The sequence below is a fragment of the Zeugodacus cucurbitae genome, chromosome 6 (genome assembly GCF_028554725.1).
Source record: "Zeugodacus cucurbitae isolate PBARC_wt_2022May chromosome 6, idZeuCucr1.2, whole genome shotgun sequence".
NCBI lineage: Eukaryota > Metazoa > Arthropoda > Insecta > Diptera > Tephritidae > Zeugodacus > Zeugodacus cucurbitae.
This window is the reverse complement of record NC_071671.1, coordinates 64,043,263-64,069,789: the sequence shown is the minus strand read 5'-3', so window position 1 is coordinate 64,069,789 and position 26,527 is coordinate 64,043,263. Positions and strand designations below refer to the sequence as shown.

At 32.0% G+C, this 26,527-nt stretch overlaps 1 protein-coding gene across 2 annotated transcripts; it reads left to right on the top strand.

Annotated features, from left to right (window-relative positions):
• Nucleotides 1–2,035: 2,035 nt before the first annotated feature.
• On the top strand, nt 2,036–24,820 carry Picot_19 (putative inorganic phosphate cotransporter). 2 transcript variants are annotated; one of them, XM_011179713.3, is made up of 4 exons: nt 2,036–2,815; nt 21,502–21,638; nt 22,046–23,122; nt 23,193–24,820. In XM_011179713.3, exons 1-4 carry the CDS (start codon nt 2,788–2,790, stop codon nt 23,412–23,414), a joined length of 1,464 nt encoding a protein of 487 aa, XP_011178015.1. In that variant the 5' UTR covers nt 2,036–2,787; the 3' UTR covers nt 23,415–24,820. The 2 variants fall into 2 exon arrangements, with proteins under 2 accessions (XP_011178015.1, XP_011178016.1); XM_011179714.3 differs by lacking the exon at nt 2,036–2,815 and adding an exon at nt 20,898–21,058.
• The last annotated feature ends 1,707 nt before the right edge of the window (nt 24,821–26,527 follow it).

Genomic DNA, 26,527 nt, shown 5'->3' with positions numbered 1-26,527 from the left:
TGGTCGAAGAGTGGTCGAAATAACGGCGAACAGCAAGCAATTACTTTGAAGCTATTTTTTATTATTTATTTATTTAGCTTATTTATATTAAATTATAGTACTCTCAACAGATTATATTTAATGAATAGGCAAAATTTTGATTAAAACTGCGCATCTATGGCAAGATACAAGTTGTACGTAAGCGTACCTCACTATGATGAAATCGCAGAAAGCTTTAAGTAGATATATGCTAATACGAATTTTATGATACCAAAAATTTACAAAATATAATATTTTTGCAGAAACAGATTTTTAACAAAAAAAAAATCACTGAATCACCTACATAACTCTATACATATGTATATAGTATATATGATAAAAATGCCAACAACAACAAATTTTACAAAATTCTTTCTAAAAAATTTAAAATTATATAAATTGTCATAAGCAATTCCTTCGCGTGATAACGATCGCTAACAATTCAACGAAGAATATCAAATCAAATATGTAGTCAACAACAACAAAAGCAACAAAAACGCTACAACACTGCAGTTGCCGTCTCGTACTGATAATACAAATCACTTTTGAATAGACTGTAGCAATAATAACAAATAGTTGAACACAAACACAAACGCTACTCATCGTACTAAGTAAACTGAGCGCGCAAGCTCTAACAGCGCGCTGTCGCACCAATACATGCGAAGAAACAGGAAAATAGCGTTGTGTGTAGGCGCTTGCTCAGCGCAAGAGAGGAAGTTATTACATGGAAATCCTCAAGTGTGCGCGCACAACGCTCAGCTGCTACTACTACTCATGGCACTTCAACTAGTTTATAGCGGCTGTTTAATGTGTCTCACTAAGTGTAAACTCTATTTCACCACGCGCACCTAATGGCAACTCATTCGTATGCTAGGCGCGTTTATACACAGAAAACACATGTAAACAGCGCTAGGCGACAACAACAACAACAACAACTGACTACTTTTACTACAAAATGTTTTCTACAACAACATTTACTAATGTTTGTTGTTGTTGTTATTTTTTTCTTTCATTTTAAATGAAATGCCATGGCCCTGACTTGGTCTGCCGCCGCTAAGTTAGAGAGTGATAAGCGCATTGCTTGTGTATGTGTGCTCGGAATTTTTCAGGAGGCCGGCCTACGTGCTAGATAGTTTGCAGCAATCTTGTAGATAAGTATATACTAATTTTTTTAAATACAAGCGCATGCATCTAGCACGTATTTGTTTTAAAGACGCTGCCTGCAGATTTTCGCGCGCTCTCTTGGCCGCTGATAACCACCTGGTTGGCAGAGAAATAGGCCAACTCGTAGACAAGAAGAGAGAGCGTTTATGTGTGTGTATGGATGAGAGAGTGTGTACAACAACAAAAATACAAGAAGAAGCACAGCAACAAGTGCGCGGGCACTGGCAACTCATTGATATTTAAATACTTCAGCGGCGCGCTCTCTCCCGCGCGCGCTGTTCGAAGATTAGCGAGAGAACGCGCAGCTTGTTTTTTTTTTTTGTAACCGGCAGCGTTGCAATCGCATGTACGCTAGATCGCCATCGCCAAGAACTTCACTCGCACACACTTGCAGCGGCTCGCAGGCTGCCTGCTTGTCTGATTTTTTATCTTTAATTTTCAGTTTTCATGCCGCGTGGTGTGTGCGCGCGTTTGTGTGTGTTAACTTCGCTCCGGCTGCTGAACGCTTACGCTTACTCACTGTGCGCTGCTGTTACTCTTGTAGCTGCTGCTTGTTGCTTGCCGAGTGAAACTAGTATCTCGCGCTCGCCTGTATGTATGTGGGTGTGTGTGTATCTGACGGCGCCTCTACCGCTTAGCTGCTGCTGGCAGTTAGAAGCCGATGGCACCTCTTTCAATTTTGTTACTTTTGCAGTGTGTTGTTGTTGTTGGCGCTGCTGTCACAATTGTTTTTGTATGTGCGCTGTTGTATTTACTGTTGGTGTGTGCGTGCGCGCTGCCAACAAATCTGCCCGCGCGCGCGCCTTTTCCGATACGATCAGTTTTATTTATATAAAAGCATTGCCAACACGTTCACTTCAAGCAGTCGACTTCAGAACGCTTCTCATGCGAGAACGCGTGAAAATTTTCATTTCAATTTTGTTCACGCATTCAAATTAAAAATCAAAAAACGGTACAGCTACACATAAGCGCACCAACAACAACAACAACAACAAAACACGCGGAAAATTTAAAATAGAAATCAAATACCCGTGATCGTGGCGCGTCTAAAACGAAACGATTTTTGAGGAAAAAGTGATTTTCAGTTCATTTTGATTTTCGAGAAATCGTCGCCAAAGTCATTATTCGTACGCGAGTGTGTGTTTGTTACTCGGCGTATGCAAAGTTTATAGCAACAAATCAAATTATCAACAACACCAACAACAACTGCAACGGATCCTATCAAAGTCAAATTGGCTGCTTGTGTCTCGATTTACGTCATCGGCGCCTGTTGATTTCATCGGCATTCGGCTTTCCACACGTTTCTGTTTGCAGTGCTGCTGCTCAGTCGAACGCCGAAAGCGTAGAAAAACGTGCGCGTGTGCTACACGGTATTGAGAAAAGTCGAAAAGGCGAAAAGCAGTTAGTAGTATCTCATCGCTATTAGAAAAGCAATTCCGCTTGCAATTGAGCATATAGAATTATATAAATATAACAGTGTAACATAAAATACTATACAAGTGACATTGTGTATAGTAGAAATAAAACAGCAACAACAATAAAAAGTATTTTTTTCATCAAATTCGTGCAAGTTTAAACGCTAAAACGGCAGCTGCAACAGGAAATATGGTGAAGAACAGGCGTTTTGAAAAAGGTAAAGATTTGTAAAAGCATTAGCAAGTGAAATATGCTTTATTTTTGGTGAATATTAAAATTTTTTTTGGTTGGGAAAAATTACAATAAAAAATAAAATTTCAGTGGAAACATTTTTGTTGTATGATCATTTCAAACAAAATGGTTTAGAAAAATGTCGAAATAATTATAAGAAGTGTTACATATACTTTTTAATGATTTTTGCTTGAATTATATTAGAAAATAAAATTATTTCGAAAATTTAGATTTTTTTTAATTTTTATTTTTTTTTTTTTCGAAAATTGTTGAAATGATATAGAAATTAATATTTTTGAAAATTGTTAAAAATATTTTGTTCTGAAAGTTTTTAAAATTTTACTTTGCAAATTTTTCGAAAATATTTTTTTCTAATTTTTTGTTCTGGATTTTCGAACAAAAACTCGAAAATTTTGATTTTTAATATAATTGTATACAAATATCATTTCAACAAAAACACAAACGCGCTCTTCACTTCAGCGGTCTAATCAAGCTTTTGTTGAAAATATTCCAAGCTCACACGTGGTTTATTTCGCTTATCGCAACTTAACTACTAGAATACAAATACGTATTTTATAATTTTTGATTTACAAATCAATTTTCTGTATATGTCGTTTTAGGTTTTTTAAATTTTATTTTTATATGAATAAATCTATAATTAAATGGACTATTACTACAGACTGCTGTTTCTTATGTGAAAAATCAGAAAAATATTTAATATATTTAATAATAATAGAATTAAAAGTGTTTTGAAAAAAGAAATTTTAATATAAATAATTACAAATTTTGTAAAATGATAAATTAGAAAAAATTAGTAAATGAAAAAAAAAATATTAAAATTGAAATCACTTGAGTGAAAAAAAATTAGTAGAAGCTCTTTAAATCTTCTAAGGTCTTAAATATTTTTTTAATTTAAGGCTTTTTATTATATTTATTATGTCATATAAGAAATAAAATAAAAATATTATAAAAATAATATAAAAATATTATACTTTAGCAAAATATTCAACAAAATTTTCAATCGAATTATTCATATCAAAATGCTATCTCTAAATCAACAAAAAATAATTTTATGAGATTTATTAAAAATTTCGCAAAAATTTTAATTAAATTAAAACATTCATTATATATTGAAAAAAAAAAATATTTTTCAAATTTCAACAACCGAAGTAGCAACGACAGACTTGACTGATAACCGACACACGTGAGCGAGTGCAAAAGTACAATAGCATTTAAAAATTTTGTAAACGCAATGTGGCGACAAACGCATATAAACACATACTTGGAATTTGGAATAGGCGGCACAAATTAAAAATATATTTATACTTTTTATATATAATCCAAGCTGATAACCTTTTTCTTTATAAACACTTTGGGAATTTTACTGATTTCACTACAAAAGTAACAAATTAAATTTCGCAAAGTCAAATGTATGGCGATACTTTGTATGAGTTTAATAAAAATTTTATTAAAAAGTAGCGCTGCCAAAACAAAAGCAACAATTAGCGGCGCGAACAATAAATACTCAATATTGAAATGTTTGTAATTCACCAGAGTCGTCACAACAACACGCTTTGTACAGTTGGCGAATAGCAAAATGAATAGAAAAGAATAATAGAATAATGTAGCGAAAGAAAATAGAGAACATTATGTTTCGAATGAAAACAAAACAAAAACAACAACAAAAACTTGTGTTAAACAACAATAAAACACGCGCTTACAAATAAAGCCAGAGTGTCTGTGTGTGTGTTTGTGTGATTAGCTAGAATGCTGTTGTTTTAGCTACTAGTGAATGCCGCTGTGACAGCGCTCAGACATCGCTTTGTTTCAGCTGCAGTTGTGGCTAATTACGACCGGAAGCGAAATGAAACAGCCAACTTATTGGCATAAAACGAAAGAAAAAAACTACAGCGAAAATAGTGTTCAATAAACGCTTTTTACAATCGAAAAAGTCATAATTAAATTGTGTATTGGCAATTAGACATGTGGTTTAGTGAATATACATATGCCATAATGTTGAGTAACAGCCGCATGAAATAATGAGAATTTCTAATGATTGCTTTAAGTTCATTAACGTGGCTTAGTTAAGGCTACTTTAAATGGCAGTAAAGATAAAGATAGGTGACACTTTTTAGTTTGTTTATAAAGTTTGTCGTTTCATTTTTCCTTGTAAGAGGCAGACTATTGCATAAGGTGTTACAGAGCATTTTATTAATGCTCTAATATTTTTTTTTATTTGTAATCCCTTGCATACTCGTTTTAAGTCTCTTAAGTCTCTCTCTCCCTTGCAAACGCGTTTTAAGTTTCTTATATGTTTATTTATGAGTTTATTGTTGTTGTAGCGTATTATATTATTCTTAAATTTATTTCAAATCAAAATTTTCTTGCAAATACAATTTTATAATAAGATTTATAATAAAATATTAAAATTTTGAATGCTTTTTTGTCGTTATTATTATTTTTTCAAGTTCTTAAATTAATTAAAAAATTATTTTCAAAACAAATATTACTAAATATAAATTATGTTTATTTAATTAATTTTTAAAATATTTTTATCTTGATTTTTTATTATTTTTTTTTAATTATTTAACTGTAAATCTCTAAAAAGTACTATTTTTAATTTTTCATTAAATTTATTTTGTTACAAATCTATTTTCTTTTTAGATTTTATTCCTAAATTTATTTTCAAAACAAATTATGTAATAAAATAATTTTTATTTTAATTCCTTTAAAAAATTTAGATGTAAATTTCTACAAAATATTTTTTTTTTTAAATTTTAATTGATTTAAATTACTAATTTTTCTTTCAAATTATTTTATTTTTATTTTAATTTTTCTATTCTATACGAAGTTTATTATTTAATTTTATTTTATTTTATTTTTTTATTTAATTTAATTTTTTATTTTTTTAAATTTTTAATTGATTTAAATTACTATTTTTTCTTTAAAATTATGTTATTTATATTTTTCTATTATATACCATGTTTATTATTTAATTTAATTTAATTTAATTTTTTATTTAATTGTATTTACTTTAATTTTATTTTATTTTATTTTATTGTATTTAATTTAATTTAATTTAATTTAATTTTATTTTATTTTATTTTATTTTATTTTATTTTATTTTATTTTATTTTATTTCATTTCATTTTATTTTATTTTGTTTTATTTCATTTTATTTTTTTAATTTATTTTTTTTTTATTTTTCATTTTATTTTATTTTTTTTTTTATTTTTTTTTATTTTATTTTATTTTATTTTTTTATTTCATTTTATTTTATTTTATTTTATTTTATTTTATTTTATTTTTTTTTTATTTCATTTTATTTTATTTTATTTTATTTTATTTTATTTTATTTTATTTTATTTTATTTTATTTTATTTTATTTTATTTTATTTTATTTTATTTTATTTTATTTTATTTTATTTTATTTTATTTCATTTTATTTTATTTTATTTTATTTTATTTTATTTTATTTTATTTTATATTATTTTATTTTATTTCACATTTATTTGTTAAGCATTACTTTCAAATTATTTTATTTAAGTTTTTTATTTGATTTTAATTGAATTTAATTTATTTGTTTTATTTTAGTTAATTATTTAATTAGTTTATTTATCAAAACATATTTACCTTGAAAATATTTTAAGTGCCACCTAATAAATTGATAAAATATTTGCTCTACAGTTTTCCATTTTGTTATATAATAAAATTATTATCGCCAACTATTTGCTAAAAGTCGTTTCAAAACAAGTACATATATTCATATGTAATATGCACGTCAATTACACTCAATAATAATCTAACTTTCCCGCACACATTTTAACGCGACTTTTGCCTAGCTTCCTTCCATTTCACAATTATTTGCTGAGTATATCAGCTAATATTTGTTGTTGTTTTTTCAAGCTATCGCGCTACTCAGAGCTATTACTCATTAATATTTATTATTATCTAATATTACTTTGCTTGTCGCATTTTGTTATGGGCATATTATTTAAATGGACGCACACTTATACCACAGTTCATACTGTGTTTATACTATACTATAAAGTATATGAAAGCGCATGCGGTATAAATGAATAATATTAGCTGACTGTACTTTCTTTACCGTGAATTTACATATATGATTGGTATAAGCAATTGTAACTGATATGAAAAATTTCTAACAATTAAATTTTTAAATTATGCCTGACAATTATAATTTGAATCATCAAATACTTGATTACTTACTTAAGATAAATGCACTCACCTACCATCACATACAAACAAGTGCATAGCGCACGTGTATGCACCGCTTCCGCCACAGCCAGCCCTTGTGCCGCTCAATTGCCATTATCCTTCAAGTGTAAATTAATTATTTTCGTATTTTGTCGTACTTTTTATTCACTCAATGTCTTCGCATTGCATTTGGCCTCAATCACTTTCTCTCTGCTGGCAATAGTCGCTGATGCAGACAATAATAGCGAAGATGTAGCCAGCGGCAACACACGCACATGCGTACAAATGCACATGCGGGCGCTGTTGATAAATGCATATAAACTCATAAAAATGTCTACAAACACACATACACACACCTACAAATATATATATGTATGCTTGTGTGCGGCTGAGGCACCTACTCAAAGTCCAATGAAATTCGTGCACCGATGACCGGTCGTTTTGTCGGCATTTCGGCTACTCGCCTGTTGCTTTGTTATGCTATTGCTCTTGCGCGCTGATTAGACACACATACACTCTCATACATATTTACATGCATTCTCACTGCAGCATATTCAACTGGCTGTACTACAACAGCATTCCTATGCAGCCAGCACGTGCACACATCATGTGCTTGTGACTCGAAGTCTCTTCAAGTGTATGTGTGTGTGTGTTAGATTTGAGCAGCGTCACATACTAACACATTTCCAAGTGTGGTAAAATACCAGTTTTGTGAAACATGTGTTCTACGAATTTCTATGCATACTTAAATAGGAGTGAACGCTGTGCTGTGGAAAAAACGTTGATTAGTAAGCCAACTTTCATAGACAGCGCTACACAGATATAAACATTGATAGAGTTTACATGGAATTCTTTTCGTTGCTCATAAATACTAGATAAAGCCTTAAATACAGCGCTGAGCTGTTTTTGTGTGCTTGTGGTTATTTTTGTTGTTGTTGATCGCTCACACTATATATTGAATGGTTCGGCATTCTGGGAAGGCACAGCAATTTCTGATAAGACTGTTAACTCGTTTTTGTTGGCTGCGTAAATATACAATGCATCTTTTAACTGTTATTTGGTGGTTGTTTAGATTGTGAGGTGGAGGGTGTGCAGTGTTGGAAAATGTTATTTAATATAAATTTGTTACAGAAAATATTTTTATTAATTTTGTTTATTAAAAAAGAACTTTAAAAATTAAATATTTATTTAAAAAAATTCCAAAAAAAAATTAAAAATTTAAAAATCTTTTTTTTTTCTAAAAAAATAATTTCCCGAACGTATCGAGCTTTTTGGCCACTAAAGTCTTTAAAAATTGCTCCATTTTTTATTTGTAACAATACAGAATTTATTTAATTAATATTTAAATATATTTTATTTAATGGCCGCATTTCGTTCCCATCAATATTTGTAGCTAATAATTCTCAACTGGTTTATAAAAATTAAAACAATTGATTTTACTTCGCTCCGGCCAAATTTTATTAAAAAATGTGAAGCAATTTTAAGAGAGAATCAAGTTTATATTAATTTCTAATTTTTTTTTTTGTAATTCTCAACCAATTTATAAAAAATCACTCAACAAATAAATCACTAAAATGATTGCCATAAGCAAAAACAATAAGTAAATAATAAATATTTTTACAAAATGACTTCAATTAACACAAATAGCGAAATTTCTAACAGTTCTGCGTTAAAACAAATAAATGCTGAATATGTAACATTTTCATTGCTATATTTAAACGTTGCTCAACAGTTAAGTGCTAATAACATTGTAAAGTGTTTATACTAAATCAAGAATAAATAAAATTTTATTTCAAATATATATATTTGTAGATATATAACAAGTTCTGTTAAAGTCGACGTGCCATATCGCTTGGCAATTGAAAAAGAACTCATGACCAGAAATATATACTGAGTATCTGTAGCTTTACTGTGCTAAAATAATATAAATACTAATGTTTATATGTATGTATATGCTTGTAAATATGTACTATATATGTATACGCAACTGAACAAAGCGAAAGCACTCTAGAGAAAACAAGAAAAAATATAACTGCAAGCATTTACATATTCTCATGCAATTGTACGAGTATTTATATATAATATAAATATGGCACTGTTGCACACTTATAAGCACAAATTAGTATTTTTAAATATGTAAATACACAATGCGGCAGCTTTTGTAATATTCCGAAAGAGTGTGTGTGTATGTGTGTGTGCATAAAAACAAATTTAGTAGGTATAACTTTGGAATATTTGCATTACAAGTGGCAATCAAAAAGAATTTATTATGTGAAATTATTTATGCCAAAAATACATACAAACACATACGCTGATAATAATAATACATCTAAATTTTTTGTAAGCGGATGCGCTTTGTTAATGAAAAGTGTAATATTTTGATAAAAACCATAAAATTATTCAATTAAAAAAATATTAAACTAACTCAGCAAACAATTTAAATTTGAATTTTTTTCAAAGTTTTTTTTTTTAATTTTTATTTTTGTATTTAAACACAAAATATATTAAAGTCAAATTTAATTACAAATTAGCTAAAATGTGTTTTGCATTCAAATTTTGAATCAAAAATAATAAAAAAATAATTGTAAATAAAAACATTTGGCAATTGAAAGTAATAACAATAGACAAAACAGTATTGCGGATATATTGTTTGCGTGATCACACCCCATCGACCGAAAATTTAAATAAATTTATTTTTAAACACAAAAAAATGTACACAATCAAACAAAGCAGTGTGGAGTGAAGAAAATAATACATATTTGCCACGTAAATTTAAAACACATAATAAAAATAGCGACAGTGAGAGATTTTATATATGAATGAGTGTAATGCAAACAGCTCGTGATCCCACACAGCCATAGCAATTAGAGAAGAACGGCTGACGACTAGAGAAAGTAGTGTTAGACGAATTTTATGTTTTATTTTTTTTTTCAGGTAATTTTGTATTTTTAGTATTTTTTATTTTATTTTGACACTCTTCTTCTTCGCTGTTGACTACAATTAAAACCGCGTGCTTTTTGGAGATTAAAATTAAATTTTTGGTTAAAAAAAGTCGAAATTATGACACGAAGAAAATGAAAATAAAATAGTTCAAGCATTTTACAGTAAGTAAATGCGCTATATGTGTGCATTGTATACAATAAAATTTGTTTTCGAAGCATACTGCTAAACAAATTATTTCATCATACTAATTGTTATCAATACACAGTGCTGATAAAGTCAGAATGCAGTATAAATACATGCATACAAATGCTATGAATTAATATTTTCATATAGAAATAGCAAAGTATGTAATTTTTCTTTACTGTCAACTAGTTACAAACCAGTAACAAAGTAATCACTCTATGATGAGTTGAATAAAATCATCGTAAATCATGTGAGATATTACAAAATGTACATATCTATTTATGGATCCACATTTTGTCTATCTTCTGAGTACTACTCTCCAATTCTCTCTAAAAATGATGTAACGTATTTGCTAAAATGAGCGACGTTGCAGTTGATGTAAGCAATTATCTATCGATTGATTCATTTGCTATCTGCAAAGCCACTTCAATGCTTATCATTTCACGATTTATTAAACTTGTATAGATAACTATCATAGTAAAATCATATGAAGTAAAACAAAACAAGTCAAGCACTTCGTGGTATTATTTATAGAAAATTGTAAAAATAAACAGTAACTTTATCAAATATATAACTTCTATCCAAAAGTCATATATTTCAAGTAAATATTTGTCTGACTCAACCTAATGTACTCCACCCATGCTTATAAAAATTTAAAAACGCAAACAATCATAATTTCATTAAAACGGAATATTTTTAGTCATAAAGTTCATTTCTTTATAAAAACAGGTTCCTTTAAAAATCCTCAACTATTATTGCTTTAGTATGCCGAATTGGGTACAATTTTATCGACGCAATTGCCAGTTAGATAAGATTGGTACAGTTGTTGTGCTAGATAATCGAAAGGTTTCCACTGTACTCGTATGAGTAAATGTCCAATTTGTTGTTATGCTTAACCTATATTACATACAATTCCATTGCGCTTAATAAAAAGCTGTATATTTATACTTAATTTATACACTCGTTTATGTATGTAAACATAAATATGTATGAAATTCACTTGCCTTAACCGTACTTATCGGACGTACCAATCTAGAGCGTAATTGCGTATGCGTCCTCCAAAAGTCTCCATTGATTACAACGATCGAACGGTATTTTCCATACCCTACAAAGTAGGAAATTTAGTACGGCATAGTATACCGTATAAACAATATGTTCAGCTAGTCATTAGTAGTTGGATGGAAATTTTTTTTGGAGTACTATTAGATCACACAGAACAACAATTTGCGGTAGAAAGAAAAAGTTTAAAAGCTTTTGAAGCTTTGAAAAGCTTTCACCAGTTTATCAAATGATTCCTTACTTATGAATTTGTCAACTAATACGTTTTTTTTTGACAGAAAAAATGAGTTTAAAGAGCTTTACTAGCGCCAAGAATCTTTCATCAGAGGACCAAATGAGCTTAAAAGTAAGGAATTCGTTAAATGCGTATTTTCGAAAGAAATGTTGAAAAATTACTGAAACAAATAATAAATAATTTTAATTGAAAAGCAATAATGTCTTAAAACTAATTTTTAAAATTTAAAAAGCTTGAAAAAGCTTAATAAATCTGTAACAAAATGAATGAAAGAAACAAGAAACACAGGATTATACTAAATATAAATATTTATCTGATGCTGAAAAAGCTTTTAAAATCACAAATACGCAAAAAAGCTTTAATAGCTTTTAAAAGCTCATAGCTCAGCTCTATATGTAGCCTAAATTAATGTTTGAGATCTCCCCTCCTATCCCTCTTCCACTTAAATGCAATGACTTTCATAAACCCATCAGCACCGACAGCTTCAGCAACGCTTGTCTATGATTGCGTCACTGCACCATTTGGACTTACTTTATTCTAACATGCAGATAAACAATAAATAATCAACTGCATGCGTCAAATGACAAGTGAAGTGTTTGCCGAAAAATTATCCTGTGACACAGTAAATTGTGACAACGCGCAACTTCCACACGCGTGGAGAGTCACAAATTGATAGCGATCAGCGAAATTGCGTGATTGGCGCAAATATATGTTACGAAATGTTGATCACTTTGAGTCTCAGTAAATTAATTAATTTTTATTTGCTTTATAAAAATGTGCAAACAATTGGTTTTTATTTATTTTTATTTTTTGCTGTGGGGAATTGATTAATTTGTCGTTTTTAAAACGCGTAACGCCGACATTGAACCGCTCAATTGTTGGGCGCGAGTTTATACGCTTTCATTTTATTGTTTTTTTATATATGTATTTATTAAAATATTTATATTTTCATATAATGAATATTTATTATAAACAATAATGACCGCTTTCGGTCTGCGCTTGACCGCGTTGGGTAATTCGGTTGCGACGGGGGTCACTTGCGCGCAACTGATAGGCAAGCGGCGGTGGCATTGAACGGTAGCACTTGCGGTTTTTCTTCGTCGTAATCGCGCCGATTTGGTGGTCAAGTGCGGGATTTCTTTTTATTATTTTATGCTTTTTTTTTGCAAAAAATATTTTTTATATGCGTTTTAAGAAATAATTGACATTTATGCGCGATTTATTGCCATAAAATTTGTTTTTATTTTTTATATTTTCTTTAAGTGTGCTACTTAAGGGTGTTTGTTGAATCACGGTTGTTAAACTTTTTTTGTGCATTTTTTCAAACCTTTGTGGGAGATTTTTTTAAATTTATTACCACAGCGCGCCTTTTTAGGGTGTCCATATTTCAAAGTGCAGATCTTTATCTCACTTTATATCCGGCATAAGAAATTTGAACTCACCGGAAGCGGGCAACACTTCGTTTTTATGCCGCGCATGCTGCCGCAAATGACATTTCGGCGTTAATTTTAGCAAACAACTGGTTCGTTTTTGCCAAACATAAAATGCAATTAAAAGCCAAATGCATATTTGGAGAATAATAATAAAAGCCGAGTGGAATATTTTCAGTTTATTTTAGTTAATAAAAAGTGCCGATTTCAGTTTATAATGCTTGGTTCGTACTTGTAAGAGTTCAAAGTCCCAAAAGTAAATTATTTTGTTAGCCCAAATTCCGTGCATGAGCGCTCATCACATAATGAGAGCGGCACGCCCTTAAATATTTTTTTAAATTTTTTATTTTATTTTTTTGTTAAAAACAAGCGTTAACGTCGCAAGTGTTAATTATTTAACAACACATGGACATTGCGTGAAATTCGCATATAATTTTTTATCAAGTCATGCCGCGCGATGTGGTACAAAATAAATTAAATGAAGGCGGTAAAGCCAAAAAAAATACAAAAAAAGTTAAAAAAATTAAAAATAAAATAAACAACAACAAAAGCCACACAGTTGCCACTAAGCTAAATATACCACTATTGGCAGCAAATTTCCAACAAAAAAAAAATTATCATAAATGTCCGCGTAGATGCGCTGAGTAATTTTATACAAACAAATTGACAGCGCTTATCTACCAGCAAAGCAAAGCAGAAATTAAAAAAAAAATATAAAAAACTGAAGTGTTGAAAAATGTCTATATATTATATAAATATGTATATTTACACACACACACATGCGCGCGCGTTCCTCAACGCACAACACGTTGAGCGCCGCGCCGCACCGCCAATCACGTGAGTACGCGCGCACATACACCAGCAAAACGAGAGTGCGAAATATTTACTTTAAAATGTATGAAAAAAAAGCGGCGCGCACGAGAGCACTTTTTCTATGTTGTGATATTGGAGTGCGCAGCAGAGTTATTTTTAGAGCGCGCGCGCAACGTGTGGGGAAGGCGGCGGCGCGGCATGAAGTCAGTCGCGCCTCCAACATACAAATATGTGGAACTCCGCGACACGTTTAGTTTAGTTGTTATTGTTGTTGTTGCTGCTGCTTATCATAGCGCTAACAAAGAATGTGATGGGCCATAAAAAATGGAGCATACACAACAACAACAATCAGCAAAATCGTACAGCGCTACCACGACGCGACACGAAGACAGAGACATTTTTTTGTATATTTCATAGAGCGCGCCAGATACACAGCGCGTGTGAGATATAAAGCGCGTTTGAGATAGAGAAATTTAGAGATTTTGTTGCTGCTCCAACAGCAGATAGTCAGCGATCGAACGCATGCGATTTCAAGCGGCAGATCGCCAGAGAGAGAGAGAGCGCGAGCGCGCGCTTGATATCTAGTAATTGCGTCTTCGTGTGCAAAGTCACTATGCAGGCGAAATGAAACGAAAAGCAGAAATAGAAATACAAAAAAACAACAACAAGAAATACTAGCTAGTACAACAAGCACACCGGCGCGTCGTGAATGGCACATGGCTAAAAATACACGCAATGCCAGTCACAGCCACAGCAGGCGAGCGAACGACAGCGGCAGCGCATAGTTTTAACCAACAGCAATAGCAACAACACAACACAACAACAACGGTGGCGCGACGAAATTGCACGAGACTTCGCGATCACGTTGGAACTAGACACACCACAGGCATGCATACGCACACAGTCACACAAACGCAACGCGCTGCAGCGCCAATAACTAGATTAATGTATACATATATCTGTTAGCTAGCTGCCGGCGTACAAAGCAACACATTGTTGTTGGTGTGTGCAAAAAAAATGATTTGAAAAACGAGCAAGTCGGCCGAAGAAGGTGATCAACTTCAGCCAAGGCACGATCACACGCGACGTCATCGCAAACGCAGCACTGAGTCAGCAGTGAAGTCGGTTCAAAGGCCTAATTGCAAAGCAGGCGGGCAGGCAAGCCAATACAAATACAACAAGTCATGGTGGGGGTTTGCGTTTGTTGCCGGCGCAAAGCCGGGAAACAGGCCCAACAACTACATATGTATGTACGTACAAAGTTCAATTACATTTGCATTAAATCGAAATTGCAAAATAAATCAGAAACCCACATGTAGAATAATTCAATGGAAATGCACCTGTAATTGGGCGTCGTGCAGTGTTCAAGCACTTATTTGGTTTAGTGTACAAATGTGTTTTTCCCATAATTGGTAAATGTAAATATTAATGGGTGTTTTTAGGAAATATACAGTGTTGCTAATTTTTTACAAAACTCGTTTTTTATTTATATTTTCATTTTATTGAGAAGGCCGTAAAGCCGTCAATTTAATGAAGATGTAATCGCTTTTCTATGAATTAGGTAAAGATGATATATTTTCTATAATTTCCACTGTACTAACTATAGAACCTATAACTGGTACTGGTTTTATCTAATATGGATTACTTTTTTGATATAGATTCAAAAAATGACTGTTTATATAGTTCAAGGTCATTAGAAGGAAACATCGTTCTTAAAGTGTAAAATTATTAGTTTTTTATTTTTTTTTAAGGTGATCGTGGAGATATGATCTGTTGATGTTTCTTGCAATTTCCAGTCCACCTCTACATTATTCCAAGAATATTTAAGAAGATTGTTAAAAATTTTAGAAACTGATTAAGGGAGATGAGATCATTGCTGAGTAGCTGATCAATCCATGAAGACAACTTGATCGGTTTTTTCCTGCAATTTCTAACAACATTTTTATGTTTTATCCGAAAGAATAAGAAGAAATGAAGACTCAAATTTGTATTGTGTTATACATATACGAAGTTTTAGAATAAAATTAGGCTGAGATCATAGATAAGTAGTTGATCATGGCGATATGATCGGTTAATTTTTCTTGCTATTTCTAACAAATCTTTATGCATATTATTCTAGAAATATTTAGGAAAATTTTAATTCTAATGTTTTATGTATTAGTGAAGCTCTAGACAGAAATTAAGAGTGATGAGATTGTTGCTGAAGGATCAAAAGCAAACATTTCGCATAATTTGAGGTAGTAGTTGACCTAGGTATTCCTGAAACGCAATGAAAAGCTGTCTTTTGTCGCCAAATTTCATCTTCGAATATCTTAAAATATTTTATGAAAGTACAAATTTGACTCGAACAACTGCTGAGTAAAAATCAAGATCTAAATTGAGAGCAGAGGATCACAATTCAATTATATAGAGGATCATCACGATCCTAATATTTGATTTTTTTAAATCACATAACTTTAAATGAAAATGATTATTGCTAGCTTTTAAAAAGCCAATATACATTCAATTTACGGTACTTAAAAACATAAAAGAATTTAATAACCATATAATTAGCTAAAAATCGGAAAATTTTTAACTCAAAACTTTTTTTTTAACATAAATAAGCTTTCATTTACGCATGAAACTAATTTTGAATTATTCTTGCGTCACAGAAAATTACTTTTTTCAATTTCTTTACAAAATTTTTTAAATATCTTTCTTTTAATTAACTTTAAATTGTTTACAAAAACAATACTATGTCTTCCTACAGCAAATCAACACTTTTTGTTTTTTTGCTTAAGCCGCACTTCGGTGCTTTGTTGCATTTCTGCAATTCGTAAACAAGTTTCACACAATGCAAAAGAAGAAGAAGAAAAAAGTTGTAAAACAAAAAAATAAAACAACAAAATGGAAACAACACCAGTGCTGCGTCAGCGCTTAAACTGTTGAAACAACAACCAACAACAGCCGAGGATTCCCGTGTGCCTTGTGACTAGAAGCCAAGTATAGAATGGTGCTTTTTTGCTGTTTAAGGCTTGTTGCTAAAAATAGGCACATACCGACTTCCAAATCATGGTTTTACTCTTCACTTCTTCACTTTGGTATGACTTTTGTAAAGTACGCGTGGAATTATACTTGCTGACGCAGTGTAAGAACATTTATAATTTAATGGTGTGCGAAGTAGAAGCACAAAGACAACAGTGGCTTGCTACCAGTGCGCCAAGAATTACGAATTATAAACAAAAACAATATTGAAAATTATAAATTGTTAGTGCCATATAGATTACGGTAATTATAATAAAATTATGGTTAACTTGTTGATTGCTATCACTGTGATTGTTGTTGTTATTATTGTAATAATGAGATATAAGAAAAAAATTCCAAATCGACATTAATGAGTACATTACACACATATTTTTAATTGAGCGTGCGTTGCATGAGCCAGCAACAACGCTGACTGACGTACTTTGGTGTTGAGCGTGAGGCGGAGTGCGGGCGCTTAGCTGGCACTAAATATGGAGCAGCGCACAAAGCCGCGCACATTCATTCAGTATTTAATTACCAGCGCTCAATATTAATGCAGTTTTTGGCAATATTGAATGAAGTGTACGTATGTAGCTTAGCGCCCAGCAAACAGCTGGTTATCATATACATATGTTTGTATGCACGTATGTAAAAATGTGCTTTAATTTATATATTTCCGTTGTGTTATTTTTGTCACACTTTAACATGCATTTGTGTGTGTGGGTGTGTTTTCAACGCTTCAAAGCCATGCAGAATTTCATTGAAATTCCACGCGTAAATAAAGAGTGATTTATAAAAAGTTCTTGCTTAATGTCATCTTGGGAACACCCTAAATGCAAATTTAAACTCGTTGTTCTTCTTAAAAAATCTTCAAATTTACATAAGTAATTGCTTGCGTGTGTTGGCGTATGTGATGGCTTTAACGCACTCGAGGGTGTGGATGCTGTAAACAAAATTTAATGTGTTTTCTTTTGTTTTTGTTTTTACATTCTAACACTTAATATGTTGATCAGTTGCTTTCAACAGCTGTTACATGCGCAGCTGTGACACAATAAACCTTGAATTGCGTGCACGAAAGTGATCTGTCATTAAAACCGTTGCGAAGTGACAAAAATTTACTGTGAAATATATAAAAAGAACAGGCAATGACCTTGCGATGAAGTTTTGAAGATCACCAGATTTCTTTTCAGAAACAAAAACGATTTAAAGATCGTTATATGCACATATGCTACATATGCTATAACCGCGTAAGCGGTGTCTACGCCAGTCAAAAAGAAGATATATATGCACATATGTCCTTTAAGGAAAGTTGACTTGAAACGACTTGAACGAAATCTCTAGAAAACAGAAGAGCTCTTCTTTATTACACATATTATTAATTTTTTGATATTTTATGAATAAAAAACACTTATTCATTATATTATTCTGCACTTTCATTGCTTATCGACCTAAAAGTAGACAACGTGAAACAACAATCAACAAATAGCACTTAAAACATTGCCTACAATTAGGCACATGCGTTATTTTTATTTAATGAAGTCATGCACCCGACAAAGCAAACAAAATATAATGAAGAAGATTAAAAATAGTTGTGAGAATAATTACATTTCTTAATAACTTAAAAAAAATCCTTTGTTAAAATTTGTTCTCTATTATTTAAATTATACCTGTAGAATCAAGGTTTCTTTAGACTCCACTAACGCAAACGTTGACCTCTCTCTGCGCTTAGCAAACATTGTTTTCTTTGAAGATGCTTGACAAACATTTCCATAATGACTCATGAAGAGACTAACAAATGCAGTGAAAAAAAAAACAAATTATTAGCTTTCTTAGAAAGAATCTACATGCAAGTACTGTATCTTCAGTTTGAAGTTAGAATTTTTGATAGATGTCACTCTTTGGTGAACAAATATACTGGAAGTCTCAGTTTAGAATTCGATAACCTTTTATATACAGAAAAAGCTTACCAAGTAGACAAAAAATATTTAGAGCTGAAAGAATTTGTATTTTCTCTAACAATAAATGAATCCTTTGTTTGACGCTACGGTTTTTTTTAATTACGTACATAATAGTTTGGAGGTTACCTCTATTTTGACATTATTTTAAATGTCACTTTTGACAACTATGACCTTAACAATAACTTTCACTAGCAATAAAAGGACAGGAAGTTAAGTAAAGATAATCAATAGACATCAATTTCAAGATCAAGGCTAGTTGTGACGTCAGCAGGGTGGAATGTAATAAGTACCTGTCTTCTTTGGGATTAGGGCACTTATAAAGTGGTTTCGAATTACTTGAAATTGCGTTAGTAAAAGGTTTTGTACTAAAAGCTTTGAATTGTTCCAGACTTTTAATAAATTTAATCGAGTAGTAGATTAGAAATATACTAAAACAAGTGTTTTATTAAGTAGTGCACACTTTAGAGTCTCATTTCATACTGAACTTTAGAATACAACAACTTTCAAAGTGTTTATAAAATTCCAACAACTCAAAGCCCCCATTAATTACTTTTACTTAGTCATTTCACGTGTTTTATTTGATAAGCATAGTCATACTCGAGCACCTATGGCCTCGTAACAAATTACTAGGGTTCAAAACAAGTTAACTGTTGTGTGCACGAAAAAAACACAAAGTGACAAAATGGCAAACAAATTGTTTTCAAACTAAATAATATCAACATTCTCACATAAGAAATCAGAAAATACCGCAATGATTACGTTTCCAGCATCTGCAGCCATACAAATAACACTTAAGCATGAGCAAATATTTAAAATATATTTAAAAAAATTTATATATAAATTAAATTCAAATAAAGTAACAAATTTGTAATAATACTGCATATCAAAATCATAAAACTCTTGCTTGACATTATCATAGCAGACGTGCGATATTTATCAGTTGACATTCAAACTCCGCGCTCTCTCTAGCTATAAGTGTACTTGTCACGTAAAGGACCTGACGCGCTGTCATAACAAATGCATGAAACGCGCTAAAATAAGAATAAATGTACAGGCATGCATAGGTAAATAGTACAAAAATATGCTTTGGGGAATTTCAAAATATTTGAAGTTGAGATAAAAAAAATGTTCTATGACGAAATGGAAAAGAAGTGAAAACATTTTCTATGATTTCAGAATAATTATCTCGGCTAAAATGTGTTTGGTTTAGTAAATGACTGGCATAAATTGTTAAGTGAATTCGTGTGGCAAACTCGCGTTGCAGTGGATTTTTAGTGATTACTAATGCTTAGTTTCAGCAGCTATGAATTAGACTCAGTGTAAATAACTATATAGCAAAAAATTTGTATACTCAGAAAACATGATGGCGTTAAAGTTAAGCCTATGCTGCATTAATATAACGTTATACAGTAGAAATTTTATAGTAGAAGTAAACTCATATACAAACTGGCCGCTTTGTTACTAGTTCGTTACTAGTTTCGTATGAACCAAAATATTTAAAATAACAAAATATCTCTCAATGAAGTTCTTAACTTTGAGTTCAATGAATTAAACTGCCTGATTTCGCATTAAAATGCTGAGATTATTACCGCAAAAAGTCAACAGTCAACAGTGGGTTTTGACTCATATTCGCTAGCTAAATGCTAGACTTCTCACGTTCTGAGACGTAAACAATACATACACAAACTTATTTTTTATACAATATTTACCAAACTGACTGTTTAACCTACTCGCTGCGTGCCATTAAGACAGCCTGTCCATCTTAGCCGATCACTTTAGGTACTCACACACACACACACATATACATAGATCTGATTTAAAACACTTATCTATCGCAAATATGTTTATCGCTGAAAGAAGCTGCTCACTAATCACCCGTATGTAAGTAGGCTTGAGTGATGGCTGCAACAAGCGTATCCTAACTCTTCTATGTATAGACATATGTACTTATGAATTTACAAGTGCACATGCATACAAACATTGTTATATAAATATGTGCGTAGGTATGTAACTCAAGTGCGCTCGTAAGTGTCATTTACCAGAGTAAGTGGCAACGAAGTAAGTGTCTACATACACACATACATACAAAGTAGTGTGTGCATAGGTTTTATAGACATTTTGTTTGAGTATATATTGATATATATATATATATATGTATGTGTGTGTATGCGTGTGCGCTAGATGAAAGTCAAAACTTTCCTTTAAACGCTGGACAACGCTTGGCAATCTAGTCAGTAGCATTTTGTGCATACAGCTAGCGCGTCGACAATATTTCGGCTAAACAAAAAAAATTAGCGTCACTCAACTGATCCAGACAAATTATATACAAAGTGATTTTTTAGTAGAAGTGCATACTACACTAGTGTTAGAAAAAATGCTGTTCAAAAGTAAGCAAGTGTTGAAGATAGAAAAAAATATTAAAAATAAGTTTATTATTTTTTTTTAAATATCAGTTATTTTGAACATAAAAAATATTTTTTCGAAAAATAAGCAAAAACTGACCTTAAGTGATTTTTAAACACTAATTATGAGTTAGTGAAGTGTTCACCAAAAGCAAAATGTTCATTACAAATACAACAAACATACCGGCTAATCAGCTTGTAGTTCACACTTTCGCTTATCGCCAAGCTTCAAGCGTTAGTGTGAACATTTAAGACTCTTCGCTTGACTCAAGGCGAGTTCGTGGCCACATCACAAGCAATGATTTCTACATTTTATTTAATTACGAACCTTTTAGTGATAAGACTTGTCTTATATATAACCTATAATACTTATATTTGTCTTCAAAAAAACTAATTCCTCATTTCTTGCATCTTCTTTCTATTTGCAGCACCGATCATCGGTACGAGACACATACAATGTTTCCTTTGTTTTTGTTGTCTCTCGATTTGTTATGCGTTACGCGTGAATCTCAGCGTGGGCATTGTGGCGATGACGGATCGGAATTCCACGAACAGTGATCTTACGGTAAGTGTTTGAAGCAATTAAATTGAAGATTAGGGGTGGGTAAACGAGATTAATGCGTGTTTGTGGTACTCAATGACCTTTTCAAGGTGTTTGGGATTATTGAATGACATACAAAGACATTTCTGGAAAATTTTCTGGTTACGAGATTCACTGTATTTGTGGAATATTGAGCTAAAATCTCTTTTATAGAGCATGTTTTCTTCAAAAAAGTTTTAACGAACTGCTGTTTTCATGCTAAGTAACTTAAAGTGATTATAATTCCGGATTGTAACGAGTAACTGTAAATGCACCGTAACAAAAATCACTTTGGAATATAATTATACAACAAAACACATTTACCAACTGCTTTCTTTTACGCTCTATTCAAAAAACAACAACCAACTAAATTTAAAATTCACTCATTCCAGGTTTACGATTGGACTGAGAGCACCAAGTCTTATGTGTTGAGCAGCTTTTTCTGGGGTTACATCGTCACGCAAATACCCGGTGGACACATTGCACAGAAATATGGTGCGAAAACATTGCTGCTGATTGGCATTACACTATGTTCCGTGCTGACACTACTCACACCATTAGCCGTTGAATATGGCGGTTGGCAGCTGTTGTTTGCGGTACGTGTCATTCAAGGACTCTTGCAAGGTTCGGTGCATCCAGCCACACATGCGATGTTGGCGAAATGGTCACCGGTCGACGAACGTGGTGCGCTCAGCACCTTCTGTTATTCCGGCTCACAATTCGGCACTGTCATCATATTGGCTATAAGTGGTATCATTGCTGAATCACCACTTGGCTGGCCTGGTATTTTCTACATTTCTGGCGCTTTGGGTATCCTTTGGGGTGTATGTTGGTTCATATTCTCGGCCAGCACACCGGCCGAACATAAGACCATCTCACTGGAGGAGCGTAAATTCATTGAGAATTCATTGGGACAAGTTGATTCGACACCGACACGTGAAGTACCGCCAACACCATGGGGCAAGATCTTCACCTCACCACCATTCTTGTCGCTGATCATCGTACACTGCACGCATATGTGGGGTTTCTGGACGTTGCTCACACAAATTCCCAACTACATGAAGAACATACTCGGTGTGGATATGAAAAATAGCGCTTTACTCTCATCGCTACCCTATGCCGTCATGTGTTTGCTGAGTTTCTTCTTCATCTATCTGTCCAAAGTGTTGGCACGTCGTGAAAATGTTTCGTTGTCATTCAGTCGCAAGTTCTTCAATTCCATCGGTCACTGGATACCAATGATCTCACTCATCGGACTCGGCTATGTCACCAAGGAGCATTCGCTGTTGGCCGTCATCCTGCTTACGCTCACAGTGGGCATCAGCGGCGCTACATATCTGGGCTTCCAGGTGAATCACATTGATCTGTCGCCAACCTATGCCGGTACGCTGATGGGCATCACAAACGGTTCGGCGAATGTGATGAGCGCATTGGCGCCGCTAGCTGTCGGTCTGGTTGTCACCGATGTGGTAAGTTTTGATTACGAATAATCTTTTTGTGTCAATTTATTAACGAAATTCTTATTTTTATTGCTTACAGACAAATGTGGTCGAGTGGCGTTATGTGTTTTTCATCGCTGCCGGTTTCTACTTTGTCGGCAATCTGCTCTTCGTCATCTTTGGCAAGACCGAAGTGCAAAGTTGGAATTCACCCGAAGATGCCTTAGCCAAACGCTTAAATGTCGTGGACGCTGAATCGCCCGCGTTACTCCTCAATGGTGATAAGAAGAAGATCACAATCACAGAGAACGGCACGCAATAGACCAACAATGGACTTTCGTTGGTCCTTTATTTGTAGTTGTAGTTCATTAAGCACACAGAAGACCTCCTAGTTGTTAGAGCGCATATATGTATGTCAATATATATATATACATATATATGTATTTTAAGGTTTATGTTATGTTAAGACTCTTATGAATGATTCCTGTAGTGCGGATAACGCTGCATATTGTTGTTATTGTTTGCAATTGCTTGCGTTGCACGTGCGTCCTGCGATAATGTAATTTATAACTGTAGTTTTTTAAGTCACCTATATCTATATATATGTACAATAGACAATAAGTATTTTATAGCAGCAAAAAAAGGTATGTGTGTTTATGTAAGAGCCCAGACAACATTAAGGCTCTTACAAAACTGTACATATGTAAGTAACTCAGGCACGCATGTTAAAAAGTGCTTCAAATGCGCTATACATTTTGATAAAAGTGTTAATTTTGTGTAATAAAACTATAGATTTGTACACATATCAAGTCACAAATGTGCTTCCAATGCCGGCGCAAGGAAATCAGGCAAACAAAAAGTCAAAAGTCATAAACAAACATACACATGCTATCGATATTATATTTTTAATGACAAAAACAAAAAGTTAGAAGAGAAAAAAAAAAACATTTTATAAAGTAGCTTAAATTAAATAATGACTTAGAAATAATTAATTAAATTTTATTTACAGTATTTGTCTAAACGTGTGTAATGTTGTAATAATTCGTCGAACAATTGGCGTTAAATAGTGTTGGGCGTGTTGTGCGAGCGAATGTATCAAGTAGCGTTAACGGTGATCGTAGCACTATAGAATATAGAATTTACTTTTCTCTAATTAACTGTAAAAAAAAGTTACACTATTTTCATTTAATTAAATTATTGATTAATTTGTTGTTCTGCGCTAAGTGCATTACAAAAGTCAATTGACGTCCGCACTATCATCACATTGTGTAATAGTAGAAATTGCGACAGCAATGCACTTAAATCACTTAATTTCATTTTGAAAATATTTTATATACATATATAATTATTCGTTTAGCAACGCGTTTATCTAATCAAATCGCTAAGTGTAATCACTATAGGCAGTTCGATGCGCTCACACATATGCTACTCGGTTTTTTACACAGTTATGCGGATTACAGTTATTTAATAAGTGTTTGCATACTGCTATTGTAGTAGATTATCCACTTCAGCGTTTCTTGAGCACTTTGTTTTGACCAATTTCTATTTTAATATTTGTTTTTTTTTTTTTTTTTTGTAATTTTCAATCGGCCAATGTATTTTAGTTGAGTTATATAAATTTCGTCTTAGTCTAAGCGCACACTTAACGTTAAGTTGTTACATTATGATGTAAGTTGTGTAGTTGTTATTTTTTTTAAATATGCAATAATTTAATTTTTACGCATTACAGACATAAGAGAAAATTATATATTTAATTATAAATGAAATGAAAGAATTTGAAAATTACTATATACATATATCTATACAAGAAAAAATAATTATAATAATAGAAAAATCTGGAATTGAACTCCAAAAATAAACTCAAAATCAATACAATTGGTAAAACAAAAGCGTTTGCTCATTATTTCAGTAATTTTAAGCAAGACGGAGAATATTGGGATGCTCTTGGAATAAAGAAGATGCAAGTGGTTTATCAAAGCCTTGACAATAAATCACTTGAAAAGAAATTAGTAAGCAGAATGAGTGCAAAAATAACCATTAATGAATAGTGTATTTTTCAAGACAGAATTATCAATCACACTCCTACAGGAAAAAAGGAAACTATCCGAAAACAGGCAAATAATCAAAGAATTTAGAGTTAGAAGAGTTACTAAGTCAGACTATTGTTTATAACGTTTTTGTTTTTTTTTTCTTTTTATTGGAAAAATCTTTTATTTGCAATCTGTCCTATTAACATTCAGCAAAAGTGATTATCTCATTATAAATAACAGTATAAAAAATTAAAACATTGTTTCATTTATTATAATATATCTTAATATATTACTTACTTAGTATATGTACTTATTTTCTAAAGGGCAAGTCTAGGACATGATATCTTCTCAGTCTTTGGTTTTCTTGAAATTTTTTCTCAATCGCTTATATACTAACATCCTTATTGTAGGAATATATGTGAATTCTGGCAGTAGGTACATATGGACTTATAATATTTGCCTGAGAATAACGGCAGATTTAACAATTTTATTTAAAGGACCATTTTTACAGGGACCATTTACCAATTAAACAATTTAATGAATTTCCTAACAAATTCAAGAATTCATAGAAGACCTTATCTGAGTTTGGATATAGGACAAAATTGAACACAGCGACGCTCACGTGTTATAGAACCCCTTTTTAAAACAAATTAGCCTCTTTTGCGGCAGACAACATCGAATATTCGGTTGAAAGCAAAACTTCGCGAGTAGATAACCTTTAAATTTTGAAAACTTATGAAATGTTAACGATTTTTCTATTAATTCCTCTAAAACATATAATTGAGTGTTAAATTTTAGCTATTTTCAAACTATATTTTGTATAAATTGATAATTTCTATTAGCAGACGGTTGCATACACAAAATAAGCAAGAACTGCTTAACTGTGAACTTGTTTTAATACCACTGAAGTTTAAAGATGTGAGCCGTTCGCTTTGTTCAACGGTCGTTTGTTTACGATGGTTGTCAAACTATGAACAAACTGGTGAATATAAAGAATAATACAGTTATTTTACATATAAGAAGATATTTTTTTAGTTGTCATATAAAATCGTATCAACATTTTGAGAGCTAAAATATTATTGGCCTACAAATAATACGACTGTTTCTCTTACTATAACTACAAAGACAGTTTTGCAGCACATGTATTATTCAACACGAAGACTTTTATTTTATTTGAAAGAATGTAAATGAAGCACTTACCTTCTTGCACACAAATGTCGAACACTAATTGCCGAACTTCTCAATCGGAATTTGTAATTCTGCTTTGCAGCAGAAATCTCACTTTAGGTTAGCAACGAGCAAGACATTTTGAAAATAGCGTATAGCAGACGAAAAAGGAAACAAATAGCACAAAGCACACGAAGTCCACAACGTTTATGGCGACCATTTTGACTGCAGCAATTTG

Bases quoted from the DNA above. Each gene is read 5' to 3' on its own strand.
- Picot_19 (XM_011179713.3), top strand. From the start codon at position 2,788: ATGGTGAAGAACAGGCGTTTTGAAAAAG. The intron at 2,816-21,501 runs GTAAAGATTTGT...TTCTATTTGCAG, and splicing joins GAACAGGCGTTTTGAAAAAG to CACCGATCATCGGTACGAGA. The intron at 23,123-23,192 runs GTAAGTTTTGAT...TATTGCTTACAG, and splicing joins GTCTGGTTGTCACCGATGTG to ACAAATGTGGTCGAGTGGCG.